General features: G+C 44.8%; 1 protein-coding gene across 1 annotated transcript in view; it reads right to left on the bottom strand.

Annotated features, from left to right (window-relative positions):
- The window catches only part of TNFRSF21 (TNF receptor superfamily member 21), a 40,621-nt gene that overhangs the window by 6,103 nt on the left and 8,954 nt on the right, over nt 1–25,564 (bottom strand). The window contains exons 2-5 of the mRNA XM_032954959.2: nt 17,916–19,681; nt 15,503–15,732; nt 11,503–12,432; nt 3,410–3,744 (exon numbers count right to left, since the gene is read on the bottom strand). Coding sequence (XP_032810850.2) covers nt 3,410–3,744; nt 11,503–12,432; nt 15,503–15,732; nt 17,916–19,681 — 3,261 coding nt within the window. The remainder of the gene's footprint in view (nt 1–3,409; nt 3,745–11,502; nt 12,433–15,502; nt 15,733–17,915; nt 19,682–25,564) is intronic.

Here is a 25,564-nt window from a genome sequence, read left to right as displayed (position 1 = left end):
AGATTGCATGATTGTGTATAGATATTAAATCCAAGGGCTGCACCCTTGCCTTAACCCTGTTAAAATGTATTTCCACGCCAAACATGATGCCGTGATCCGCAGAATAAATGCTAAAAAGGCGCTTCCTAGTCTTTGGCAGGTCAGCATTTTTCTCTCCAGCGTAAGATTTATAGCCATTGACACAGCGCGGCCTCCAGCACGTCACCTCGGGAAAACATAGATGCAAAGAACTGCCGCCCCATCTCATTTTGAGGATTTTAGCTCAAGGTCACCAAGTGAATTCTACCTTCATGGACTGCGCCTTTTGAATAACAATGTAGAAAAATGCTATTTTGTCAACACTAAATCGCAGCAATGTCTTTTTTTCCGTCTACTCCATGCCCTGTTCTGCTTATTGTCTTTTTCTCTCACCAAATTTAGCCTTGAGCCATGCAGGCTCCTTGCATCATGCAGATGTGACAAGGTTGGAGTTGCTCGTCCCTTTGAATTAATCCCCCTTGTATGTTTCTGCTCGGATATATATCGTGTGCAGAAAATCTACACACCACTTCATCTCACACCTGAACACAGGGATTTCCTGCACGTGCAAATTCGGCACACAGACAAAACAAGGCACTTGGCGAAGCCCCTTTGTTGCAGATGTTTACGATGCCATTACGTTACCACGGACCACAGCCGTACTATCTCATAGAGCTCACGTTCCAGCAACGGACTGTTTAATAAAACACCTCTTGTCATTGCTCAAATGCAAGGTTTAATGCAACACAAAGTGCAGCCACGTCTTTTGGCAATAACACCAATAATTCGGTTTTGTTTAATGTAAATATTCTAATAAGGAATGCAATCTACAATGGGAAAAAAGCAAAAATCTACAACAAAAAACCCAAGCGATGCTAAACCAAGAGGACATGAGTTTACCAACATTCCATACATGCATTTATCACGATACAGGAGTCAACATGTTGACAGCGGTTTGATCACCAGAAGTCGGTTGTGACTAATGCTTACAGAGAGAGGCATCACTGTGCACCTCGTTGCAATGAATAGATGTTTGAAATAATAACTTGTACTTCACAAAGCCACATTTATTAGCATTTTCAAGGAAATGTGCAAGAAAACGTTTAATCTAATTTCCAAAAGGTGCGGTGCTTTTAGCGTTCTCTCTCGGGAGATATTTCTACAAATGATATATATATACATAGCAACGATTTTCATGGCCAAAGCCATTATTCCTGTCATGCAATGTTGTTCGGGTTATTTATTCATTTTATTCAAGGATCCGAAGGGAACATTGTGTTAAAGGAAGGCAGAAAACTTAGATTGCATCAAATGTCGACAGCTGGCGCTCACGTACTGTGCAAATCACACTTAAGAAAACGCTGACCAATTATGGGAACTAAATAAACAATTTTTAACGTGGTAATTCTTTATTGGTTTGAATGCCAATTATTTTACAATGTGTTATAAATAGCTAGCGTTGCGTGCACCAAGACAAATCCACTTGCTGTCCGCCCTTAATGGGATGACGAGGCCATGACAGTCGGAAGGCAGGAGAGATGCATTACCCTCGACACGGCACATCACAGAATGCAAACCAGAATATTTCCACTCTTCGTGTTATTATTATTCTTTCAAAACAATAAAACGATGTTATGGTGAACCAGATAGCAACGAGGATTATTTAGTTTCTGACCCAAAGCAGCCCAAAGTTTCTGGGTACCTTCAGCAGATTAAAAATGTATGATACATCAATAGGCCAGCTCTTAGTATTGAAATAGCTAGAGGCATGTGCATTGATCTGTGACTGCTTAACAGGGCCATTTAGTGACCAATCTTTAGATGTGGTATGTAAATACACTCTGCTAATTGTCGCTCTTGATGCATTTGTTATTGTCTAGTTATATCATTTGCTGGTTACATAATCCTTTAGAATAGGAATTTTTCATAATGGGTGAACAACAATCTCAATCATTAGTCTCCATATGCGGCTCAAGATGTTTAATTGACTGGTTGCCATCGAGAAATACGCAACAAGTAAAAAGTGTCTTAAACATGAAATAAATTATGAGTGTGTAATAAATGCCCGCAGCAGCCAAGGAAATATATACATGTTAAACTTAAACATTATTAAGATATAACGATGTGAAAGAAAAAAAACACGTTTAACAATGTGTACATTCGGAGAGAACAGTAAACAAATGTAAGGTTAATTATGCCAAGGTGACTTGGGGTGTATCAGAGGGCTCCACTGGTCATGTCAATCAATGATCCAGCACCACTGGGATCCTGGCTTTGAATCTGTGCAGACACTCGGTATTAGATGCACTTTACATATGTAGCAAGATGAAGGTTTCCACCAGTGGGTAATAACTTGCACATATCATGTTAAATTTAGCTTCCATAAAATTTCGCACCGACCGGGTATGGAGGATTTAATTTAGAGAACAACCGATACAATTCTGACGTGGAAATGTTTTTCTTTGTATCTGCACCAAAAATATAAGGAACAGCGTTGACAATAGTAGTATAATGTAGTAGAAGTATATGGGCACCACGGTGGCGAGATGTTAACTACCTCACCTGGTATACAGGAGGTCGCGAGTTCGATCTGAACCCTGATGCCTGTATATTTTGGAGTTTACATGTTCTCCTCCTGTTTTTCCCTCCACATTTAGAATCAAAATGCATTTAGAGTATTTGATTGCTACACATTTCCACTTGATAAGCCACATCGTGGAGCTATCATTTGTGGCCAGGTCGCTTCTGAAAAAGAGCTACATAGCTCAGTGGGGGCATTACCTGGTAAAATAAGACATTTTAGTTTAGTAAGAAAATTTCAGGCACTTGCCCTTCTCTGGTCTGAAGGATATTGCTGAAGACCACTGCACAGCTTTTTTTTTCCCAGGGGTGTGCTGTATAGCTCTCCGATGGGTTGCAAAATGTCCAACGTTTCTCTCCACGTGCCTCTGGAGGCTTCTTCTGGGAGCACCTTTAGGAAGCTCCCAGTGTCCGAAGCGAAACGTCGGAAATCATTCCGCACAACACTCGGAACAACCCGACGTTTTACGCCACATCCCGGCAGCACTTTTAGCGAAACGTCAGACGCCGTCAGTTTAACACGTAGGCTTTTCGCGACCAATATCATCCAAAATAACAGATTTTTTTGGGTTAGATCGTGCAAATATATAAATGTGTCGTTAAACCCGCCACCTCCCGGCACAGCCACTTAGTAAGGTGTGTCACGTAAACAGAACATGCCACTGGTACAACACACCGGTGTGTTGGGAGAGCAACACGTGGGACCAAACACCCCCCCAAACCGCATCTCAGAGCTGGGAATGCAGACAGACAGCTCGACGGGGAGACCGAGCGTTGCGAAGGCAGGCGCGACGGGGGAGACCCGACCCACCAGCGCGGAGTCCTCCATGATGGCGCGGATGCGCTCTACGAGGCTGTTCCAGCCACACGTGCGCAGGGCCCCGATGAGGCGCGCCAGGTTGGCCTCGGCGTCCAGCACCGTCCACCCGAGCAGCGCGGCGTACGCCGCCTCTTGGTAGGAGGCGTGCGCCGACTCGTCCACCATTGCCGTCGGGTCCTCGGTCGCCGCCGCCGCCGCCGCCGCCGCCGCCGCCGTCGCCGCCGCCGCGGAGGAGGACGAGGAGGCGGCCGAGGCGAGTAGCGCGCGGTACAGCTCCTTCCACTGGCAGCCGATGTGGCCGGCGACGAGAAGCAGGATGTCCACGCCTGCGCCGACGGGGAGAATGGCAGGCGAGAGAGAGAGAGAAGGGGGGCGCCTCACCTCGGTTAACTCCCGCAGACAGACGTCAAGACGGTCCACCGCACAAGCGCCGGCGTGGTAACGCAGCGGCGCTTCTCTCTCTCTCTCTGTCGGCGCTATGCGCGCCTGTCGCCAACGATCGGAAACGGAAACACCTTCGGTCTGCTGCTGCTGCTGCTGCTGCTCGTGGTGACCCGGTTGTTGTTGTTGTTACACGAAGCCAACCACAGACGCGCAACGACCACGCTTTTCAGAAGGCTGGGCCCCATCGGATGGAATTCTCTACCCGACAAACTCAATAATAAAAAACCTTGAGCTCAACAAATTCGAGACCTTAAAATAAATATAATGAACACAGTGTGACCAGACAGCAATGCACATTCGAGATGCTAAGAGCATGATTTTGCATTTCTTAAATGATTATTTACATGACATTACTAAAAGCTAGGTAAGAGCCAGTGGTGAACACACCGCACGATGAACCTGGCGACTCAAGCTCCATTCCCGGCCATGGCTAACATCAGTGGCGAGCGATACGTTAAAGGATTCTGGGTGCAATTGTTCCTAAACCGCACTGACCAGCGTCATGAATTGTGGGAATTAGCCGCAAGAGCCCACTACCCAATGACCAAATTGCCTGGAATGCATTCAATCCCACCAATCATGCAAAGTTGAACAAGGATATCGCCTGGATGGGCGATCACCATGCTTGGCACGTCGTTATGTTCTATAGACGACTGTAAGTTGCATGGTGGACAGCTGAGGGTGGTGCAGCAAACTCTGCTGTTGTATTGTATATATGTGCTCTCCAACCTCACCATGAAAGCTAACGTGTTTCTTGAACTGAGCGACGTTACACGAGCTTCGGAAAAGGGACGATCAGAATCAGAATCTGTATTTATACTGGAGGAATCCGATGGGCAATAAAGCTCTTTTTTCACAGATGTCCAGTAGGGAGGAAATGATGGGAGGGGAACTCCAAAAGTCGAGCAGTGTGAGGGAACAAGCAGACAGAGAAGTGTTTTGACCTGCAGTATGATCGATGAACACAGCACGGACAAGATGAAGCAGTCAGCCTGGCACACTGTATCCTCAACATGGGTGGAGGAATCAATAAATGAGGTCCACGGAAACAGGAATCTTGGCAGCAGAAAAAAAAAGAGCGGTAAAGAGGTGACCGACCGCTAATGAGCGAGTGACTGGAAGTGAGAATTAGCGAGTGCTGGATCGTGCATAAACTCGACTGCTTTGATAAGAGGGGAAATAATACAAAGGAAAAAAATCCCCTTGGTAAAACGTCATTCTTTACGTCTTTCGGTAAAGTCACGTAGATAGGTTAAAAGAAAAAAAGATAACAAAAAACTACAACGTTTTGATCGCAACACAAGCGGTCGTCGTCAGGAAAAGGGGGGTCAGCTTCTAAAGACAACTGCTTATAAAGGTTTGAAATGGGCGTAGCCCAAATATCACCAGCCAATGCCAATGCAAGTGGTGGGTCATTGTGTTAGTGAACCTATCTACGTGACTTTACCAAAAGACCCAAAGAATATAAATTCCTGCAGTCACAAAAGCTTTAAGTCTCGATTTAAAACGTTATAGTTGGGTCTCATCACCACTGGATAGATGACTCAAGGATGGGTAGCTTAGGAGGCTAATACCACATGAGAGCATTGAGCTGACACCTCCTGGGTTTGAATCTGGGCAGCCGCCCATGATTAAAATGGGTAGTGTCGTCTCAAGTGTCGAGAATTGTTGGCCTCAGTCCAGTTACTGAACAAATAATAATGACACATGGACTTTCATCAGCTTATTCCAGGCTCTCAGTAATATATTTGTTGGGTTGGATTGACAAGCAATGAGCACATTTTGTAAGATATACAAAAAGGTGCACCCCCTAATGTGGATAACGAGGCCTGACTAGTCAATATCAGAAGTCGCTCCATGGCATCAATTTACAGAATTGTTCTCCGAAAGGATATTCAGCTATCTCATGGCATGGTAACGATGGCTGAGCTACAATAAAATTGGGCAAAAAAATATGACTTACATTTAAAGAATCTACAGTGATCGGGGAGGTTGCTATTCTTTATGCATAATTCAGCAATGTATCAATGCCTTAGCCAGATTTAACTTAACTTGCTTTAAACAACACACATGCTGCGCACATGCAATGTAATCCTGCTTTGAAACTACCCTGTGAAGATACTTTAAGATAACAGGAACCAAAAATATTCTGTAAAATTTTTTTGCTGGTGGAACAGCCAACCTCAGCAGACTTTTAATGAACAGCTGGTGTTCCAGTCTTGGCTGAGAACAGAGGTAGGCTAATGATCAGACATTGGAGCACAGCTCTGGACAAGTATAGAGTTCCCAGCCCTCTTCCCCACCCCATCCCACCCCTCTCGAACCCCAATGAAAAACAAGCAAAAACTTTTCAGTGACAACAATTCGAGAGCCACATTTTTTTTTTACCTAAATTCCCGCGTACGGATTACATGTCCAAAATGAAAAGCCGCAGACAGGCCACATATATCCCCTGATCATAAAATGTCACCACATCACCTACAGAGGCGTTAAAAGCCACGATTATCCACTCCCTTCTCTAGCACAGCTGGCCTGGCGGTCGGACGCCATGACGCCCAGTGAAGAGAGGTTGCTGTGCCACGGGCAAGTCACACTCTGAGCATGTCGGAGGGGGTAAACAAAAGTTTATATTTGTTTCCCATTCGGGCAAGCCCGTATGGCATTCTTTCATCTGCATGTATGGTTGATCTGATACTGGTAGGAACGAAGTTGTAAACTGAGTGTACCAGCCTGCAATAGATTAATGCGTCCGTCCGTCCGTCCCCTTTCAATACTTTAACGAAGTGAAATCTCGTGCTGTTGGGTGTAAAAAAAAAAAATTCCAATGTTCCTACCAGCCCACCCTGCAAGGGACCTGTTTACGCGTGTGTCAGATGAATGCACATTGTCTTAATCATCAGAGGTACTGTGCCTCAAATGACAAAACCATGGACGTCCGTGCTATGCCCCCCTGCTGCATCAACTCAGGCAAGTGCCTTTTTCCACACACAAGACGATCTTGTATAGGTTCGCTACGCCTGGTGCTGGGATTGGCTCTCATTCAAAACAAAGCTTCACTTTGGTACTTTCTCTGCATGCTCGATGTCAGCGTCTCGGTGAGAGACCCCTACCGCGCAACATCCTTGAAGCAATGTATGCAAACACCAGAAACGTTTAGACATGTCTGAGATACTCTACGGATGACCTATGAAATCTATTTTTTTTAGGTTTTGACGAATCGCTGCCAAGTCTGGCAAGATCTGGATCCGCGGCTGCCAATACATCTGCCTACCCATTCATTTTAAAATCTCGCTCAAAAGCAGCACTCGATATTTGAGCATCTCTCCACCACGAGGGTCACTCCTGCAGCTAACACTCACAATATGCATGCGAGTATAATCAAGCTCTAGCAACCAAAAAGCCACAGCCAAAACAACACAACCACAGTAAAGGCATGAGACAACAAGAATATTGAGAACAGGTTTTCCCCTTTTTTCTGGCAACAAAACAGGTGTTAAGATGTTAAAATACCAAACTGAAACCTTTTACAAGGAATCATGTCTGCATTAACCACGATACTTGTGGTCAGAATGCAGACAAAAACACTCTGATCATATATACATTGTCCTTGAAACTGATTGGTCCACACCAGAGACAGCTTTCTTTTGAGCCTAGTCTAAAAACGGTGTTAGACCAGAGGACGCCAAAAGGCGTACAATACTGTGAATAACTACACATGGAAGCAATGCTTTCTTAAATATATCAATAGTACAAATCTGGCTGTTCATGTGTCCAGGAATATTTGTGAATCTTCTGCGAATCATAATTAGATTAACCCATGAAGACAGAAAATATTTGATTTACGAAGCTACAGCAATAGGCGTAGGACTCCAAATGGTTTTTCGCTGCACTGCATTCTTATGCCCACCACGTAGCCCGTCAGTCTATAGCAAACTATCATGCATGGTGGTTGCCAATGCAAGGGGCATATCCGGGTTCCATTCCGCTTAGGTTCTGAGATCTGACAACATCAGGCACATTCTGGGTGATACGGTCAGAGGCTCCATATCAAATTAGTGCTATTAATACAGTCTGCAATAAAAGGAATATTCATTTTCAAAATTGATAATGCTATTGTGCTAGCAAGCTCACAATGATGTACTGCATTATAATTTTATTTAAAAGGCAGCGTGTTGAGAATATTAAGTTACGTTCAAAGTTTCTGGATGTACAATGCCTTCTGGAATACCGTGTTCCGACTGATTTTTGTTTGAACAGTCAGTCAAAAGCAAAAAAATATATCAAATGGAACACTGTGTTCATATTCTTTGGGACTTTCGATAGTCACGTAGATGGTTCAAAGAAAATAACAAAAAACTACGACGTTTCTATCACAACACAAGCTATCGTCATCTTTCCTCCTGATGACGATCGTTTGTGTTGCGATCGCAACTTCGTAGTGTTTTGTTATTTTCTTTGAACCATCTATGTGACTGTACCGAGAGACCCAAAGAATATGAATTCCTGAAATACGAAAGCTTTAAGTCAAGATTTAACAGAGTGTTCCTTAAGGAAAAATTGTAAACGCATGCATACTTGGTGATAACTGTGCAATCATACATCCCAGCGACAAAACTTCAAATGCCAAAAGATATTACCTTGGCTTTATCTCAAATAATCTATCAATCACAGCCCTACGATCGGTTTTGGCATGGGTCTTAATATAGGTGGCATTTATGCTTTTCCAACGACTTGTCTGGAACACACACGTAGTTTATTTACAACTAGGCCACGGTGAAAAGTAACTAAGCAGTTGTGCCTACTCTGCACTGCATTGTAATATGATGTTTTGCTTAAACCGTATCTTGCCTAACAGGTTACAGCTAAATCTTGGCTTAAAGCTTTCGTGACTGCAGGAATTCATATTCTTTGGGTCTTTCAGTAAACCCGCACAGGCAATCATCATCAGGAGAAAAAATAGCGGGAAAGCTGCTGAGGCAGGCTTTTTTAAAGGTTTGAAATGGGTGTAGCCCAAGGGTCATAAGCGAAGTGGGCGGGGCTAGTTATGTTAAAGTGAGAAATTTGCATGTCAATGTAAGATCGCAGAGCCACCGCCACATCGAGGAGAACGAGCAACGGTGGCTGATGACGACCGCTTGTGTTGCGATCTAAATGTAGTAGTTTTTTTTGTTCTTTTCTTTGAACCTATCTACGTGACTTTACCGAAAGACCCAAGAATATGAATCCCTGCAGTCTCGAAAGCTTTAAGTCAAGATTTGACGCAAATATCATCTCGATAACATGGGCAGATTAGGTTTTAAAAAAAGCTAGCCTAAAAATAAGTGTAAAATTAAGGGCAAGCATTTGTCAAGTCTCGTACATTTCACAACAACACCGTCCTCTTGCCTAAAAACGGGGTTATATTCTACTCCAGTCGTAACGTGTTTATCAAATGACCTTATGGCCCGGTATGCAAGGCCACGTCAACCATTTTTGTTGAAGTTGGCGAAAAGACAACTCTAATCTTGCACCAAGTAATTTTGGGATAACATCATGGAAAACAGCTTCATTAAGTAAGCTTGAATCAACTCATCAAGAAGCAGCCCAGGCAAACCTAAAGCTATTTACTCAAAGCTAAATTTGTTCCTTCGCAATCAAGCCCTGCGAAAGAGAAGCTGAAAATAGGTGGATCAGCATCAACTAAGAGATTCTGGGCATTACACTTATTACCGTGATAATCGCACCTCCAATCGCCACGGTTAGCATGGCTGGCTACGGTCACGATGTTACACTTATTTACGGAAATGGTAATGATCCTTAAAATAATAGGAAAGGGCGGGAACGAAAGTGATGCTCACGGGAATGTACGGGAATGTACGGGAACCGTATTTATCCATTTAGAAGCTCAAGGGATGGAAAGGGAACTGACCCCTTGGGGACAGAAGGAATAGCACTCATGGGAACGGAGAGAAGGAAACGATGATGATGGTGGAGACGCCATTCAACACTGGTTTATGATGAACAAATATATACGAAAGACTAATGTTTCTGCCAATTGGACTTAGGATGGGAGCGAGCAGGAAAAGGCAAATGGACTGATTAATAAGTTGGTTACTCAGGGAACCACAGTGTCCCTTGATTCGCAACCGTAGGTCATTTATATTTACGTACGTTGGATGTCTTTCGCACTGTACGTAGCCAACCGCGCTAATCAGATGCGAGCGGGAAAGACAACAAACTAAACACAAAAAAATCTGATTAAAAATAAATTATTTTCAATGTAGATTGAAAAGTGCAGAGCCTCAGGTCACTTCCTAATATCGAAAGGAAGAGCATCCCAGACAGCCGCAGAAGCGCACCTGAGAGATGACCGTCTTTGTTCGATGGCCCCCCAAAAACATCACCTCCCCAGCTCACTGCTCTCTAAAAGAGGGCCACTACACCGAGAACTTCAGCCTGCCATAATGTCTGTTAAGAACGAAACTTGAGGCAGCGTTAAGAACAAAAGTTGATGTTTTCTTTCGTACTTGTACACCGCCAACTTATGCGGTTCTTTCATTTTCAGTTTGATTTCCATCACAATCGTTGTTTCATTTCACATCTGTTATACTGGTGCCCGTCTTAAAGCCACCCTTTGTAAACTCTTTGAGAAACTCACTAAATGAAAAGGGGATGGGGGGGGGGAATCTAAATTGATGGAAAGATATGTTGTCAAGCCCATGGTACGCAATTGGAAAATGCTATTTTTGATCCCAATGAACTCTATAACCCAAAGTAACACCATCTCATTCAATGCTGGTTTATTTTAGATTTTCTGTCAACAAAATAAGACGAGTCATGGCAAACAGATATAAAAAAACAAAAAATTACACTGCAATTATATTTTTGCTTCACAAATGTTGTAAAGAGGCGGTTTTAAAAAATGGCAATTGTTTAAGGTTCTTACTACTTACTTGGTTCAACCTTTGTTGACAAATTTGTCATGAGAAATGTTTCAAGGTACAAAAATAAAACTAAATTCAGTGCTGTCTATAGCACGGAGATCATCATTGAACTTTAGCTTATGGTACAATGTCAAGCATGTCGTCTTGGCCGTGCAGAATTAAATGTGTAACAGTACAATAATTTGCTAAACTCGACATTTAAACAGCGTCGATAAATGGGAATCATAGGGTGATGTCCCCACGAGAAGAAAATGTTCATACTTTTTATGATTCTGTGTCTTGCCTATAATGGATCTCAAACAGTAAGACAAGGAATGATTTAAATCTGTTCAGCCAAACCAAAACATGTTAAATATGTTGTTTCACAAATGGGTACGGCATTCGTATCATGTTGGTAGCCACATAGTTGGATAATGAAAGGCAAATTTGTACATAAACGTGTAATTTGATACGCCGTAGTCAGTATAAAACTACGTTCAAAATTCCCTGAATGTCATCCCTGCCGGGTGAAGCATTTCAGTGCAATCACTGGTCCACTGGCCACTTTTGGCAGAAGTTGACTTATTTCTCATTTTTCACTGAAGATGATTGCAGCTTCAATTCCACAAACATGGTTTAATATCAATGATCTCTGCCACAGGAATGTGGAATTTTTATCAGTGGTTCAGGACCAAACAAAGAACATTTGAGCAATAAGTTAGGTTATATCAGACTTACGTTGGCCCTGGTAGCTGAAGACCCACTTGTTCGCCGGTTCAGCGATCTGCAGGTTGAGCTGCGTGCGGGACTGCCCTCTCGCCCTCTGACTATGCTGCTGCTGGTGGAGGTGGTGGTGATGGTGGTGGTGATGGGGCAGCTGCTGATGCTGCTGCTGCTGCTGTTGCTGCTGCTGCATCTGGGGCGGCACGGCTCGTTGGCGGATGGTCTCGGGCGGCTCTCCAGGCCCCTTGCGTAGTGCTCGCGAGCTGCGGTACACGCTGCACGCCACTGCCACCACGAGCAGCAGCAGGATGAAAACCACCACCAGCCAGGCCACGTGCTCGTTGATGTCAAAGGGCGCTGGCGGAGGCTGTGGAGGCTTGGCCAGAGCACGGCCTGATGACGAGCGGGAAGGAATCCTGCTGAACCCAGGCGGAATGTTTGCCGCCGATGAGCCAGAGAGGGATGGCCAGCGACGGGGTGGCTCCCTTGACGGTGGCGATGCCTTGTCGCGTCGGTCGACATCGTCGAGGGAGGGCCGCGCTTGCATCGTGGGGGCTTCACCGGAGGTGCTGTCTCCGGATATAACTGGCACTGCGCGCTTTGGCAATTTGGTCATGTTTCTGCCACTCTCGCTTTGAGCGCTGAAGGTGTGCGCGCTGTCGCCCACTGGTGTGATTGGGATGTCGGAGCTGAACGCAGTGGTAGCGACATCAGATTCGGGATTGGTTTGCCAAATGGCACTACCTCGGCTCTCCAGAGTGAGTGGTGATGTAACCAGGCCCTGCTGATGAGGATCTCCTGGCTGTGGTTGGAGCCCTGAGGGTGAAGGTGCATAGCTGCTGTCAGCACCACTGGGCAGAGGAAGTGGGTCCAGGTGATGCTCACCGCTAGAACGTGGTGTGGCTGGAGCCACCAGCTCTACCCCACCCTCCTCCTCTGCCCCACCTGGACAAGACAAAAATATGTTTTTAATATCTTGTTCAAACAACATTCATTTCACAAGTGTTATCCCATTTGTTATGTGGCACTCACCGGTGATCCACTGCTTTTGAGGCAAGGGTTGGTGGATCACCGGCTGTAAACGTGAGTATGTGTGTATGCTGAACTTCTTTCGCACCGTACGTAGCCAACCGTGCTAATTGGAGGTGCCGAGTAACCAGAAAAAAGCAGTGTGTATGAGATGCACTGCTTCCCTCTGGGTACGCTGGGTTTTTTGTCTGACCAAACATCCCAAGGCAGAACCCTTCTGATAAAGTCTCTTGAAACTCATTGTGGCTTTTCCAGGTAGAATAACTACATTATTTAGGTCACTTTATTTAACAAGTTTCTTTAATTTCTTCATCACAACAAGAGCTGTATTTTGCCAATAACTTAATTAAAAACTTTAATGCAACGGGAATTTTTTATTCTGACAATCTGCTCTTAAGTGCTGCTGAAATATATTGCCAATTCAATGTTAAGTTTTGCTAAATAATAATAAATATACTGTGACAATGCTTGCAAGAGGTAATGTAGTGTGTTTAATTAAAAGGCTTTCTTGAAAATTGTACTGTCAACCTCTCTGTACCTATACAACTTTTACCGAATTATTTATACATTTTTTAAAAATCCCTTGCGATAAATGGAAAGTGTGCCAGTAAATAATGTCACAACTGCTATTTTTTTTTTACTGATATCAATCTGTTCAAATGCCTTCAAACCTTCCAACATCACCATCTGTGCGCTCCTTTCATTTCAAAACCAGCAAGTCCTGCTAAGATCCAAACAAAACCTCGCAACGGGCTGGTGCACACACATTGCTCAGGACCCAGGCCAAACATGTGCAGCCTTATGTTTGGTTACACGGTCACTGATTGATTGGCAATAACGCTGCACTAACTTGGGTGGACTATGTATAATATTATGATAATAGGGTTTTTTCCACTTTTTTCTGGCAACAAAAGTGAAACCTTTTTACAAGGAATCATGTGTGCATTAACCACAATACTTGTGGTCAAATGCAAACAAAAAAACACACTGATAATATATGCATTGTCCTTGAAACTGATTGGCCAGAGACGGCTTTCTTTCGAGCCTCGTCTCAATTGGTGCTAGACCAGATGACGCCAAAAGGCGTACAGCTCAAAGACAATGCATTGTCAAAGTAATGAGGGCTCGGGGTAAGCATCATGTAAATGCATTGTCTTTGAGCTGTACGCCTTTTGGCGTCATCTGGTCTAGCACCAATTGAGACGAGGCTCAAAAGAAAGCCGTCTCTAGTGGACCAATCAGTTTCAAGGACAATGCATTTATTATTAGAGTGTGTTTTTTTGTTTGCATTTTGACCACAAGTATTGTGGTCAAAATTATAATTATATTTTGGTACTGACAAAGGAGGTCTAATGATATAATATTATGCTTGCGGATGATTATTCCTTGGGTAGAATGTCATTGGAATCAAAGTTTACCGTTAGGTCTATGATGCTACGTAGTAAAGATTTTACATCTGTAAACTCTTAATAAACTTAAGGATTGATTAACCTTTGTCTTGTTTGTACCGTTTTATTTGCACGGTCTATTTCATTGCAGCGTATGTCTCATTTGTGCTCTCTCTTTGCTCAATTGGTCTAAAGGCACATTGGCATCCAATTGCATAGATCGTAATAAATTGATTCTCAAGCACATACATTCAATAAATTACCGAACTAATGTGAGCAGAACAATTTTTCAGTTAAACATACATAAACTAATAAATTTACCGATGAAAGAATCGTCTTTTTGACAAGTAGTGCAAGTCACTGGCCACTGCCGTGTCAGACTGATGCATCAATTTGGTCTAAGGATGTGCAAAGTTCAGACAGCGTGATTGCGAACTAAGTGCCAATTTCTATTTCAGGATGGTGCCACGGCCTAGTGGGAACACGTTCGCCGCTTGTTGCGGAGGTTCTCCGATCGAACCCAGTGGCCATCCTGATTATTATTGCGTGTGTAATCATACGCCTCTTAAGAAGAATCTATGGCCTTGAGTTTCCTGGTTGGCTGCTGGCTGGGCACCTCTTCAGCCCCAACGATAACTCTGTGGGCCCATTGTCACCGAAACTAGATGGGGCAATTGGCTAAGACGGGATTTAACGTGTTACAAATAAACACTGGTTTGAAACGGCGGAAGAAGTTCGGAAGACCTACAAAATGGAGGCGCGAGTAACAAATACAGAAGTCCAACATGGTTTATTTCAAATTACTCGAACTTTTCCACGTGTGATCGTATTGATTCAATTTGTGCCCATATTAATTTATTAAATCCTGAAAACTGTTAAAAAAAAACTGACGATACGTAATATTTTTTTACTACAGAAAAAAGGACGTTAAGTCCTCCAAGTGCAGGAAGTGAGAAGAGGATGAAAAGAACAGATGTGCCTTATTTTCCGTTGCGCAGCAACAGGATCTTTACTTGTAACCGTAACAAAAATACGGGCCCCTCCTGCATCGCATGGATGTTAAAGATCCCCTGACGTGACGTCATTCACAACTGGGCGGAGGTGTCAGGATCCAAATTTGCCAAATTCGAAAACTGCTCGCAAAATTACTCAATTGTGATTATGCACAGTGCTCACATAGCCCTCTACGAGAGACTAATTCTCCAGGTCGCTCTTGAAAATTAGACTTTCCTGGTCTCAGAGTTCTCACCTAGTTAAACAAAATAAACTTGAACTGTCAGGATCCATCCTTTAACGTGACAATGCATGCACCCAGGAACTGCATGGAACTGCAGCAGCAGCAGCAGCGTTCTTTATAGTGATTCACTCGTGCCTAACCCCTTAATCACTGCGCCAACCACATCTCCAGCTGTACACGTACACAGATACTGTAGGGCTGCCCGACGTGCCTCCTATGACGAGAGGGAATTAATACGGACTTTTGAGTAGCCCAGCAGTCAAGTCATTTGCATACACCTGCAACAACTTTCTGACACAGGAAGCCCAGGCTAATTTCCGCACAGACCACACGTTCAAGCACCACAAAACACTTGACTCACCAGGCAGGGCGGCACTGGCTGGCGTGGGGACGCTGCTCGGCTCTGCCCGAGCGTCCACCACTCCACCATCTTCTCCTGCCGAGCCCCCGCTGCCGCCGCACACGTTGTCCTGGCGTCCGTCACCCGGGGAGGCGATGTGGAGATCCAGCAGCGCGCAATCCGTGTGGGGCCGACAGCGGGTGGTCGACGACTCCTCGGAGGAGAAGGTGCCGCGGGAACACTGCTTGCATCTGCGTCGGGACGCGTTAGAAAGAGGGGGGGGGCGGAAGGGGGTGTGTGTGCGGGAGGGAAGGCGAGGGAAAGCCATGTCTCTTAAAGCTACAGAGCACACACATTTGCATTTTGGCGGACATTATGTTTGCCATTATATTTCCCTCATTCCACAGCGATGTGTCCATACAATATAGCTGGAAGTGTTCTAGCTGCACTGCCCCTAATAGGTGAATGTATTTAAACTCTTGGGAGGCAACGCACGTGCTCAAAATAGCGATGGCAGATACAATTTGTCCAGAAGGCAGGGGACGAGCCTGATATGCGGGAGGAAGTAAATCATAATTAACGTTTTTGGGTTAGATCGCGTTTATTTATAAATGTGTCGTAACCCTCCACCACCCGACACGGCCAATCAGCAAAAAAAAGTGTCACGTTGACAAAAGACAAATAGTTCACTACTTTAGCCCACCGGTGTGTTGAAGAGTGAATCCACAACATTTACAATTTTTTGAGCACGATGTTTCGCTGGTAATTACATCCAGCATCATCGGGCAATTCGCCATTCTGGCGAAAAAAACTGTAAATGTTGTAGATTCACTCTTCAACACACCGGTGGGCTAAAGTAGTGAACTAATTGTCTTTTGTCAACGTGACACTTTTTTTGCTGATTGGCCGTGTCGGGTGGTGGAGGGTTACGACACATTTATAGATAACGCGATCTAACCCAAAAACGTTTATTATGAATAATATTGGTCGCAAAAGCCTAGGTGTTAAACTGAGGAAGTAAATCATTAACATGGTCCACCCTTAGCCATGCCTGTTAAATATCTGTCATGTATACAGATATAGAGTTTAGCTGCTCTGTATCAGACAGTGCTACGTGCCCATGCAAAGCCTATGCAGGGGCAGCAGTGGCCCAGTTGAACTGCTTGGCGTCATTAGTACTGAACCCAGGTCGGAAACAAACACCCGTGAGTGTAAAAAATATGTAAAAACAAATTTTTATCCATCCATCAGAGGGGAACTTGCAACACGTTGTGAAATTGATAAACAATGGTACCGCATCCTGCACAGCTGCCAGCTTGCCAGATCATGTTAGGAGCTTTGAGTGCAACATTGCCCTTCGAGTTTGTTTACGCAACACTATCTGCAACCTCTTACAGTCTCCACCCTACACTGGTTCATGTTCCCAACTACAAACAATAAAGTCAAGAACTACCCTGAACCTAACAACTAATGTTAATACAAGCGAACACCATGAACACAATTACTATTTACAGGCCACTTCAAATCATGAACCATTTGGCTCAAATACAACACAAAAGGAACATGTCAATTATATAAATGAAGAGTAATTCAGAAAGACACTGCCTAGGATGAAAGACAGACAAGGCAGACTTAAGAGGAAAGAAAGCCTACATTCAAGCCAAGTGGCACAATAACGGCCACGGGTGGCCATAACAGGCACAACCGAAGCGGAGGTGGAACAAGGAAATTAACACAGATGGAGGCTGAGCAGTGGATTTAGAGCTGCACAGGATCAGCGACATCAGCATAGACAGGCTTCGGTTCACTAAGCAGTTAGGAAAAGCTGATGATAATACAAAAGCCAGTTGCAATTTCCACGTGTGGCCTGCAACACACATCCTTGAAGCATTCAAGTGACTTCCCCAGGTGTTCTTACATGAACAGCTGTCATGTAAATCTGTAAAAGCCAATCCAGCCCCCCAGGAGTTTTGTACATTGTTACAACAACAAAAATCGCCATTGAAAAACGCAGTCGATCCTCTCCAAAATGCACGTAGGCTAATGTAAATTTTGTGGTAATTAAAAAAAAATTTGACCAAATAAACTCGTTGACACATAAGAGACAGATATAACACGAGGGGATATGGTAAAAATGGGACAAAAATATTCTTGATTCAAAAAGTGACAATGAATGACAATTCATCCAATTGTTGGGAGAAGGGTTTGTGCATTGGGGCAGTGAATAATGGACATGGCTACAAAATGCCTGTTGCACATGCTTCTAGGTTGTATTGTACATGCTTCTATTGGTTTAATCGCACATGTTTATATGAACGTGCCTACTCTACATGCGTATTCGCTTTATTGTGCACGCCAACAGCAGGGCGACTTTTAACGTCAAACCATCGACGCATCGGGTCACTTCCGTCCAACCTCCCCCACTCGCTCACACCTGACGTCTCGAGTCTCCGTGCCCCTGCGTCGGACGCCCCATCCGGGCGGGCACTTGGTGTGCGGAGCGCAGCGCAAGCGCCCCCCGGGCAGCGCATCGCCGCCGTCGCCGCCGCCTTCGCCGCCGCCTTCGCCGACGCCGTCGCCGCCGTCGCGCGCGTACCACCCTGCCGGGCACGCGCACACGCGGTCGTGCCGCTGCGTGCACGGCGCCCGCTCCACGCCATCGGACTCGCCGCAGGGCGGCCCGCAGCGCCGGCAGCCGTTCGCCGCGTTCTCGTGCCCCAAGAAGGTGCCGGACTTGCAGGCCACGCACACACGCAGCTCGTTCGCCGTGCAGTGCGAAAGCACGCGCGTGCCAGCTGGGCACTTGTCGCACAGCACCTCCAGCCCGGACTGCGGGTCCACGCGCCAGTAGTGGGACCGGCTCTCTTCACCGGCGCTCTCGTTGTTGTTGCTGCTGCTGCTGCTGCTGTTGCTAGTGCCAGGCGCCGCCGACACCGCGCTTGCCATTTCCACATCCAAGCCATGGTTGTCTTCATTTGTTGGTGCTGCTGAGTTGTCGGAAGTTCTATAAATAGGCGCGAATCTTGGTGGGTTTGAGTACATTTCATGCCCGGCTGGCAAATCGACTGCCAGTGTCTCCCTCGACATACTGTCCAGTGCATCTTCACCTTCTGCTGGTGAACCAACCTGCTCAATTGGCTTCTCATCGTGGTGTTGCCTTCTGCTTGTGTCGAGTTGGCCCTGCTGGGATGTTGATTGCTTTAGTCCGGCCACTCCAGCTGACATCTTCTGATGACCTAACCGTGGTTCCGACCTTCCTCGATGAGTCTCAACCAATTCAGCCAGCAGATGCTCTGCATTTTCTTCCAACCTGGGATTCCTTTCACGTCGCAGCGGGATGTGTCGAGAGCTGTGGCCAACAGGTGTTCGTGGCATGGAGTCCGCGACGTGCATGTCTTCAGGGGAGCTGCTGTCCTTGATTAGGATGGTGCTGATGCTGGGTCTGCGTTTCTGTTGCACGCTTGGTTTCTTCCGCCTGTGTCTGATTTTCTTGGTGGTGCCGACTCTCTGTTCGCCTGGTGAATCTCTCCAGTGGCCTTCCCTGGATTCCCTGGGTCCTGAGACACCATCATAGGGCGTTCCAATCCATGGATGATGCCGATGGTAGCTTCTAAGCCTGTGCTCTTGTTCGGACAGGCCATCGACGTCATGGTTTCTCACATTCTTTGGTAGTTTTGTTTGCAATTCTGTAAACGTGTCCGTCTCCCTGGCGCTCCTGGTCCTCCTTCCACGTAGGTGCCCGATGTCCTCACCGTTTCTTCCACTTCCACCTATCGCTTCCTTAAAGTCCAGTTGGCGGTGCTGGGATATCCCTGAGAGCAGAACATTCGACTGGCCGCTTTCGCCGGCTTCCGTGGATCTTCCGGTGCGACCGTGAACAGGCTTCTCACGTAGCTCTCGGCGTGGATCGGCATGACTTGGCAGCCACTTTGGCTGTTTGTAGTCTTGATTAGGAGTGGGGCCTAAAGTGGAAGCGACGGAAGGACCCGCTTCTCCAGCTTGTTCGGCCGTAAGGTTGTGTCCTTCAGATGGTTCTGGGTGCTCAACGCCTTGCTGATGGCCAGAGTAGTCACGGAGCTGGGAAGCATTTCCATTGTCCAGTTCTGCATAGCTCTTGGGCAAAAGGGGTAGTTGGCTTGAGTTGGAGGCATAGTTGGGATTCTGGGCAGCAACAGCACCAACAGCAAACCAAAAGCACAGCTGTCGAGATGACAGAAACAAAGCAAAAGTTAGAACTGCAGGGCATGCAATTAATAATTAAACGTTTGAAAAAATGGGAAATATTTATTCGCCCATTGACATTTTACAGGAGCTAATGTGAAGCAATGGTTTTGCGAGCAATTAAACATTACTTCCAAGCCAAGTGAGAATTTGAGCGCCAGTGTTTCGACCCGCTGTGCCGGAATGACTTGTTAATTACTGCGTACATGTGCGTCGCATCCCACAGCACGTACGTCTGTGTAGTGAGCTGGCCAAAATCTCTCCTGCTCTGGTCCTTGTGTTCAGAGTTAACATTCCCATTGGTTCCTTCCAGCGCACTATGCCTCGATGTTAACCCAGCATCGTTTGTGAGAATTGGAATTTAAGCGCCAGTTGAGGAATGCCTAACATTCACTCCACAGAACCCACTATTGTCCTACTAATATAACATTCTAAATTAATGCTGTTAAGTGTTAATATGTAAAATACCATCGGCCAAATTAAAAAGATGAATCAGATCATATTCCTGATGAACATAGTTAATGTAAAAAGTATCATAATTTATCATAACATTACGAATGCACAGGAATGTTGGGCCATTTCATAAAAATGTGTTGTTTCCTATTACACCTTTTTATGGTCATTGCAAACAGTGGGCAACCAACATATTTGCAAAATTCTCGCTATGGGCCATTCCTGACAGGCGAATGATTCCTCATTCCGACTCATAGCCAAGTATGAGTGTTCCACATGTGACCAAATCATCCGGAAAGCACCTTGACCTCGTCAGATCTCGAAAGATAGGCAGAGTTGAGCCTAAACAGTGCTCGGATGGGTGGCTACATTGCATGCCAGGTATTATTAGGTGGCTTCAGGGCTCTGCGATGTTGCCGACAGCAGAGGACAGTGCAAAAACATCGACTGTTGACCAGTGGTTCTCTACTAACGCATCAAATGCTCTTCACCTTTATCAACCCGCACGGACCAGTGTGATTAAGTGTTCAAATAACTCCCGGAAACCTCACAGAATAGGTGAAGCCCACATCTAGCAGTGGACTACCAAAACGCCTGTACATTTCCTTGACATTTCCAGCCATTGGTGATATTTTTTTTTGTTCAACGGCCTGCGAAACAAAGAGAAACGTTGCAGCAAAATGAAAAGGGGCGTTCAGCACGCCCGCATTGTGCATTTGAGGTGGCACCTCTCACACGCACGAAGCTTGACCGCTCGTAAAAATCCTCGCTTTGGTGGCACGCGCGGTGAATTGCAAAGAAGAGAATGCACAGCGCTCCAGCACAAACGCTCAAGCTGCAGCTGGCACTCCAACATCGGTGCCGACATGGGTGCGCACGCAGCAACGAACATGCCACTACGTTACATAATGACGCTCATCGTTTGGTGGCAAGCATGGTTCTGCCTTTGCCTGACTGAGACCTAACATGCCGAGTGATTAGACGGAAAAAAATTTTGTGTGTGTGCATATAGTGTCAAGTCATGCGGAACTGTTGCAAACTGCTCCTGCATTTACAGGCCAGTATGCACTAATGGCACTACAATGTCATGTGAGCTTCACGACTAAACGCAGGAATCTACCACAGATTAACCTTGTTGCTACCCAATCAGAAAAAAATGTATCCGAGTATTCAGGCAAGGTAGGTTAATATGGTTATTTACTTTTGTTTTCCATTAAATTTATGTTAAATCTATTAGTCTGACCACAAGGACGCAGAAGAAAAGATGCTGGTACATGCGACTACTGTAATTGGCAAATGCTTCCTTCACATACTGTATAGTGTATCTTCTGAGCTGTTGTTTCATGCTCAGCAGGCATGCATGTCTACTGGTCTGTGGTAAAGCTCGAGCTAGGCAAAGGACAGAATGATACAATGTAATTAATTTACTTCATAATGAAAATACACCCAATATATCACTGGAAATAGGCAACTCATTTTGCACCTTTAATAAATATACGTGGCATAACAGTTCATCATAGTGGCTAGATGCACCATCCATATTTTAATATATTATGCAACATGTGCCATATTTATCGGGCCAATTATTACAGGATCTATAACTTATGACAATGGGCTGCAATAAACTACAGGATTATTTAAATCACAAGCAGAACAGACCACGTGTGATAGCAGGCAATTATTGGCAGATGATATTCCGCTGCCGTTTCAGATTATTGAAATTCCTCTTGATTAATTAAATGTGGGTGGCAGATTGGCCACTAGCTGCCCGTGAAGACACGACAATGCGATGAATTACAGCCACCAAAAGCTACCATAGGGGTTACTCTGTTCTGTTTGACAGCGGGAGGTATTCCGGAGATCACGTTATCACAGGCATTTGCTGTTGGCCAAAGGTCTCCCACTTGCACCGCGGAAGTTGAAAAGTTTGAAAGTGACCTCACTTCCCTCCTGGGTTATGTAAAGGCCACTCGAGTAAAATAAGTTACCATGAACGCTCAAACGTGAATGCGCTGCAATGCCAATTAAATATTATAACACTAATTCAGTAGTAGTAATAGGTTTTTACCCTTTTATCTGGCACCAAAACTGACACCTTTATACAAGGGATCATGTTTGCAATAACCAGAACACAAGCAGTCAAAATGCAAACAAAAAGAGACAACTCTGATAATGATATGCACTGTCCGTGAAATTGATTGGTCCACACCCGAGACGGCTTTTCTTAGAGCCCAGTCTCCACTGGTGTTGGACCAGATGACGCCAAAAGGCGCACAACTCAAAAACAGCGCACCATCAGAGCATTGAGAGCTCGGGGTAAGCAATTACACTATGAGACCTCCTTTGCCAGTAGCAAGATAAAACGGACTCCTTTATCCCTTGTATAAAGGTGTCAGTTTTGGTGCCAGATAAAAGGGTAGAAACCTATTACTATATCTTGCTACTATATCTTGTCCCTCTTGTATGTATTTAACATTTTTTTTGTACATTTTACTCCTCACCCTCAAAAAATGATGCAAGAAATGCACAACAACTTAATTTGCGTTTGAATGGAAACAACTGGAAAAGGCCCACTTATGGTAAGGCGGGGGGGGGGGTTGAGTTTGGGAGGCTCCGATTTAATTGGCAAGATGCTGGCAAATGATTCTGTGGCAACTCCAACATTGAACAGGCACGGCCAGTTTTAAAGACCCAGATGAGCTGACAACAAAGGCAACGAGGGCTGAAGTTGAAGAGGGAGGCTCGATATACGATGTAAACTCCAAGCTATACTGTCAGGGATGGCAGAAACTTCCTAAACCGATGAAGCCACAAACCAAAATCTTAACATGGTCGAGAGGGCTCTGGATCTTAGAATTTAGAAATTGGCGTGAATATTACTGGATGTACTGGTGTCAAACTCCGCTACCAGGATCGAGTGTCCCGGGCCGCTCCCATGACCAAAGATATTTCCTGCTTAAAATAAAGTTACACTGAAAAGTTACAAGTGAGATGCGACTATTGAGCCGCAGTTGGACTGCTCGTGAATCACGGTTTGATTGCCCGTGTACTATGTATTGAGCCGCAGTTGGACTGCTCGTGAATCACGGTTTGATTGCCCGTGTACTATGTAAAAGCAGCAATTTCAGCCAGAGCCAATGATTAAATGTATTTCCATATGAAATATACAATACCTCCCAATGAAATGTAATACTCAATTATGAAAATGTCAAATATTTTCATAATAGGTTTACATTTCTTGAGATAGATCATCCACAGAATCCCCAAGGACACATTTAATTCCGCAAATGTTCATCACTTTGTTCTTTTGTTGGCACGCATGAAGTAACAGTTTGCAGAAGTAAAGTTCGCACAGAAAAATGACGAATAAATCTGTTTGCTGTAGACAAATAACTTGTCCCTCATGGATACAGAAAAGAAAAAGGAACAGCTACCAAGCACTTGGTCATTTACCAGGTGAAGGGCTTCTGGCATGTTCTGTAATGAGGATAGTATAAATGTATTAATTTTCAGCCCTTTGTCAATTCACTGGAATATGAAGGCCTCCCCATACTTTTGGCCATAGGGTTGTTTAACCATAATGCACCACGCTGGTAAGTGCGGGTTGGGAAAGGTGAGATGGCAAAGGGGCCAGGACAGACGTCACTCGCTGCTGATGTTATCTGTGGCCGGGAAGAAAAAAAGACTCAGGCTACCAGGTGGACAGCAAAATGCACTAACTCATCAAATTGACACAATTTATATGGAATCGCCACAATTTATAAAATCAACGAGGTGGCTATTGATGACAAGCCAACTGATAAGTGCAGTACGCCACTAAACTTAAAAGATGATATGACATTTTTTTGATATACTGTACCGCATAATGTTTTCACATGTTTCAGATGTAACACGGTTTAATTTTAAAACATTACACATGCTCCTGCAAAAATGCTAACATCATCAAGTAATTGGGACACCTGATAAATGTTTGCTTTTGTTTTTTTTTTAAATAATGCACCGTTGACAGCTCCATTACATGGTTACACCTGCTCCGCAACCCGAGCGCCGAGTGTAGCCAAAGGAAATACATTTCGGGCGGCACACACACACACACGATGGCAACAGTGTGCAACCATTCCGGCACGGGGATAAACACAGCCAGAAAGCAGATCTGCTTGTGCACCCCGGCTGGGATGAGGGTCACATTCAAGAGGGGCTTGTGTAGTGTTATACAGCGTGGCGATCGTATTACGGTTCAAAGAAAGACACAGTGGCACCGAGGCTATTCATGTCGGCCCGCGCCACGCTGTGTTTACAGGACTGTGCACCGTGAATGGAAAATGGGGGGAGTTGGCAGGGGCATTGGGGGGGAGGGGGGGAAGGATGGCAAACAAAGAACGAGGTGGAAGGGATGATGGAAGGTACTGTTGAGGTGAAGATCGACAAAAGAGTGCGCAGTTGTGAGGACTGTACGTCCAAATGAAATATTTCACTTGTAATTGGCTCGGCAATAATTCAACCAACAAACCAAAAGCCATAACACAAGTTTTTTTTTTTTTGGGTTAGATCGCGTAAATATAAATGTGTCGTTAAACCCGCTACCATCCCGACACAGCCAATGAGTAAAGTTTGTCACGTAAACAGGACATGATAATTCGTTACTACTACTAATACTACAGCACACCAGTGTGGTGGAGAGAAAATCCAGAACATTTACAACCTGAGGATGATGTTTCGCCTGAATGCAGTCACACCATCACCCCGCACATAAATCCTCTCTCATCAAGATGCTCATACATCAGGCTAAGGAAAGTGTCAGATGGTGACAGTCTGAGAAGTGAAATTAAATGTTAAAAAAGCGCTGCATTTGAACAGTTACAATGATGCACAAAATCAACAGGGCACTGAATGCCAAAACCAAATCAAATAACAGGAGCGTTGAAACTGACCAAGTAATTAAAACTATTAAAATAGCATACATTGTGAGAGTAACTGATAAACTATCCGGATTTAAAAAAAAAATCCGAGTCAGATTTGGTACGGTACATAAAAAACACAAACTAATATCTGGAATTTTGATTTAAAGCTTTCGTGACTGCAGGGATTCATATTCTTGGTTCTTTCGGTAAGGTCACGTAGAAGGGAAACAATAAAAATATAAAACAATACAATTCTCACGACGTTTCGACTGCAACACAAGCAATCATCAGGTGTGAAAACCACAGCAAGAAAATTTGAAAAAAATGGCGTTTTTTTTAACGTTAGCACCACGGAGAGCGATTTGGCAGTTATTCAAATGGACGAGTCCATCTATGTTCGGATGCGGTCTGAAAGCCACCGTAAGCGTGAACAATCAATTAAGACCCGAAATGGTTTATCAAATACTTCCATTGATTGCTAAGCAAGAATCCATCTTCTCGGTTGAAA

This window comes from Petromyzon marinus, chromosome 15 (genome assembly GCF_048934315.1).
Source record: "Petromyzon marinus isolate PM22_M1 ecotype Great Lakes invasive population chromosome 15, UKy_Petmar_22M1.pri1.0, whole genome shotgun sequence".
NCBI classification, from domain to species: Eukaryota; Metazoa; Chordata; class Hyperoartia; order Petromyzontiformes; family Petromyzontidae; genus Petromyzon; species Petromyzon marinus.
The sequence above is the reverse complement of the archived record's forward strand: the minus strand, read 5'-3'. Positions and strand labels throughout refer to the sequence as shown.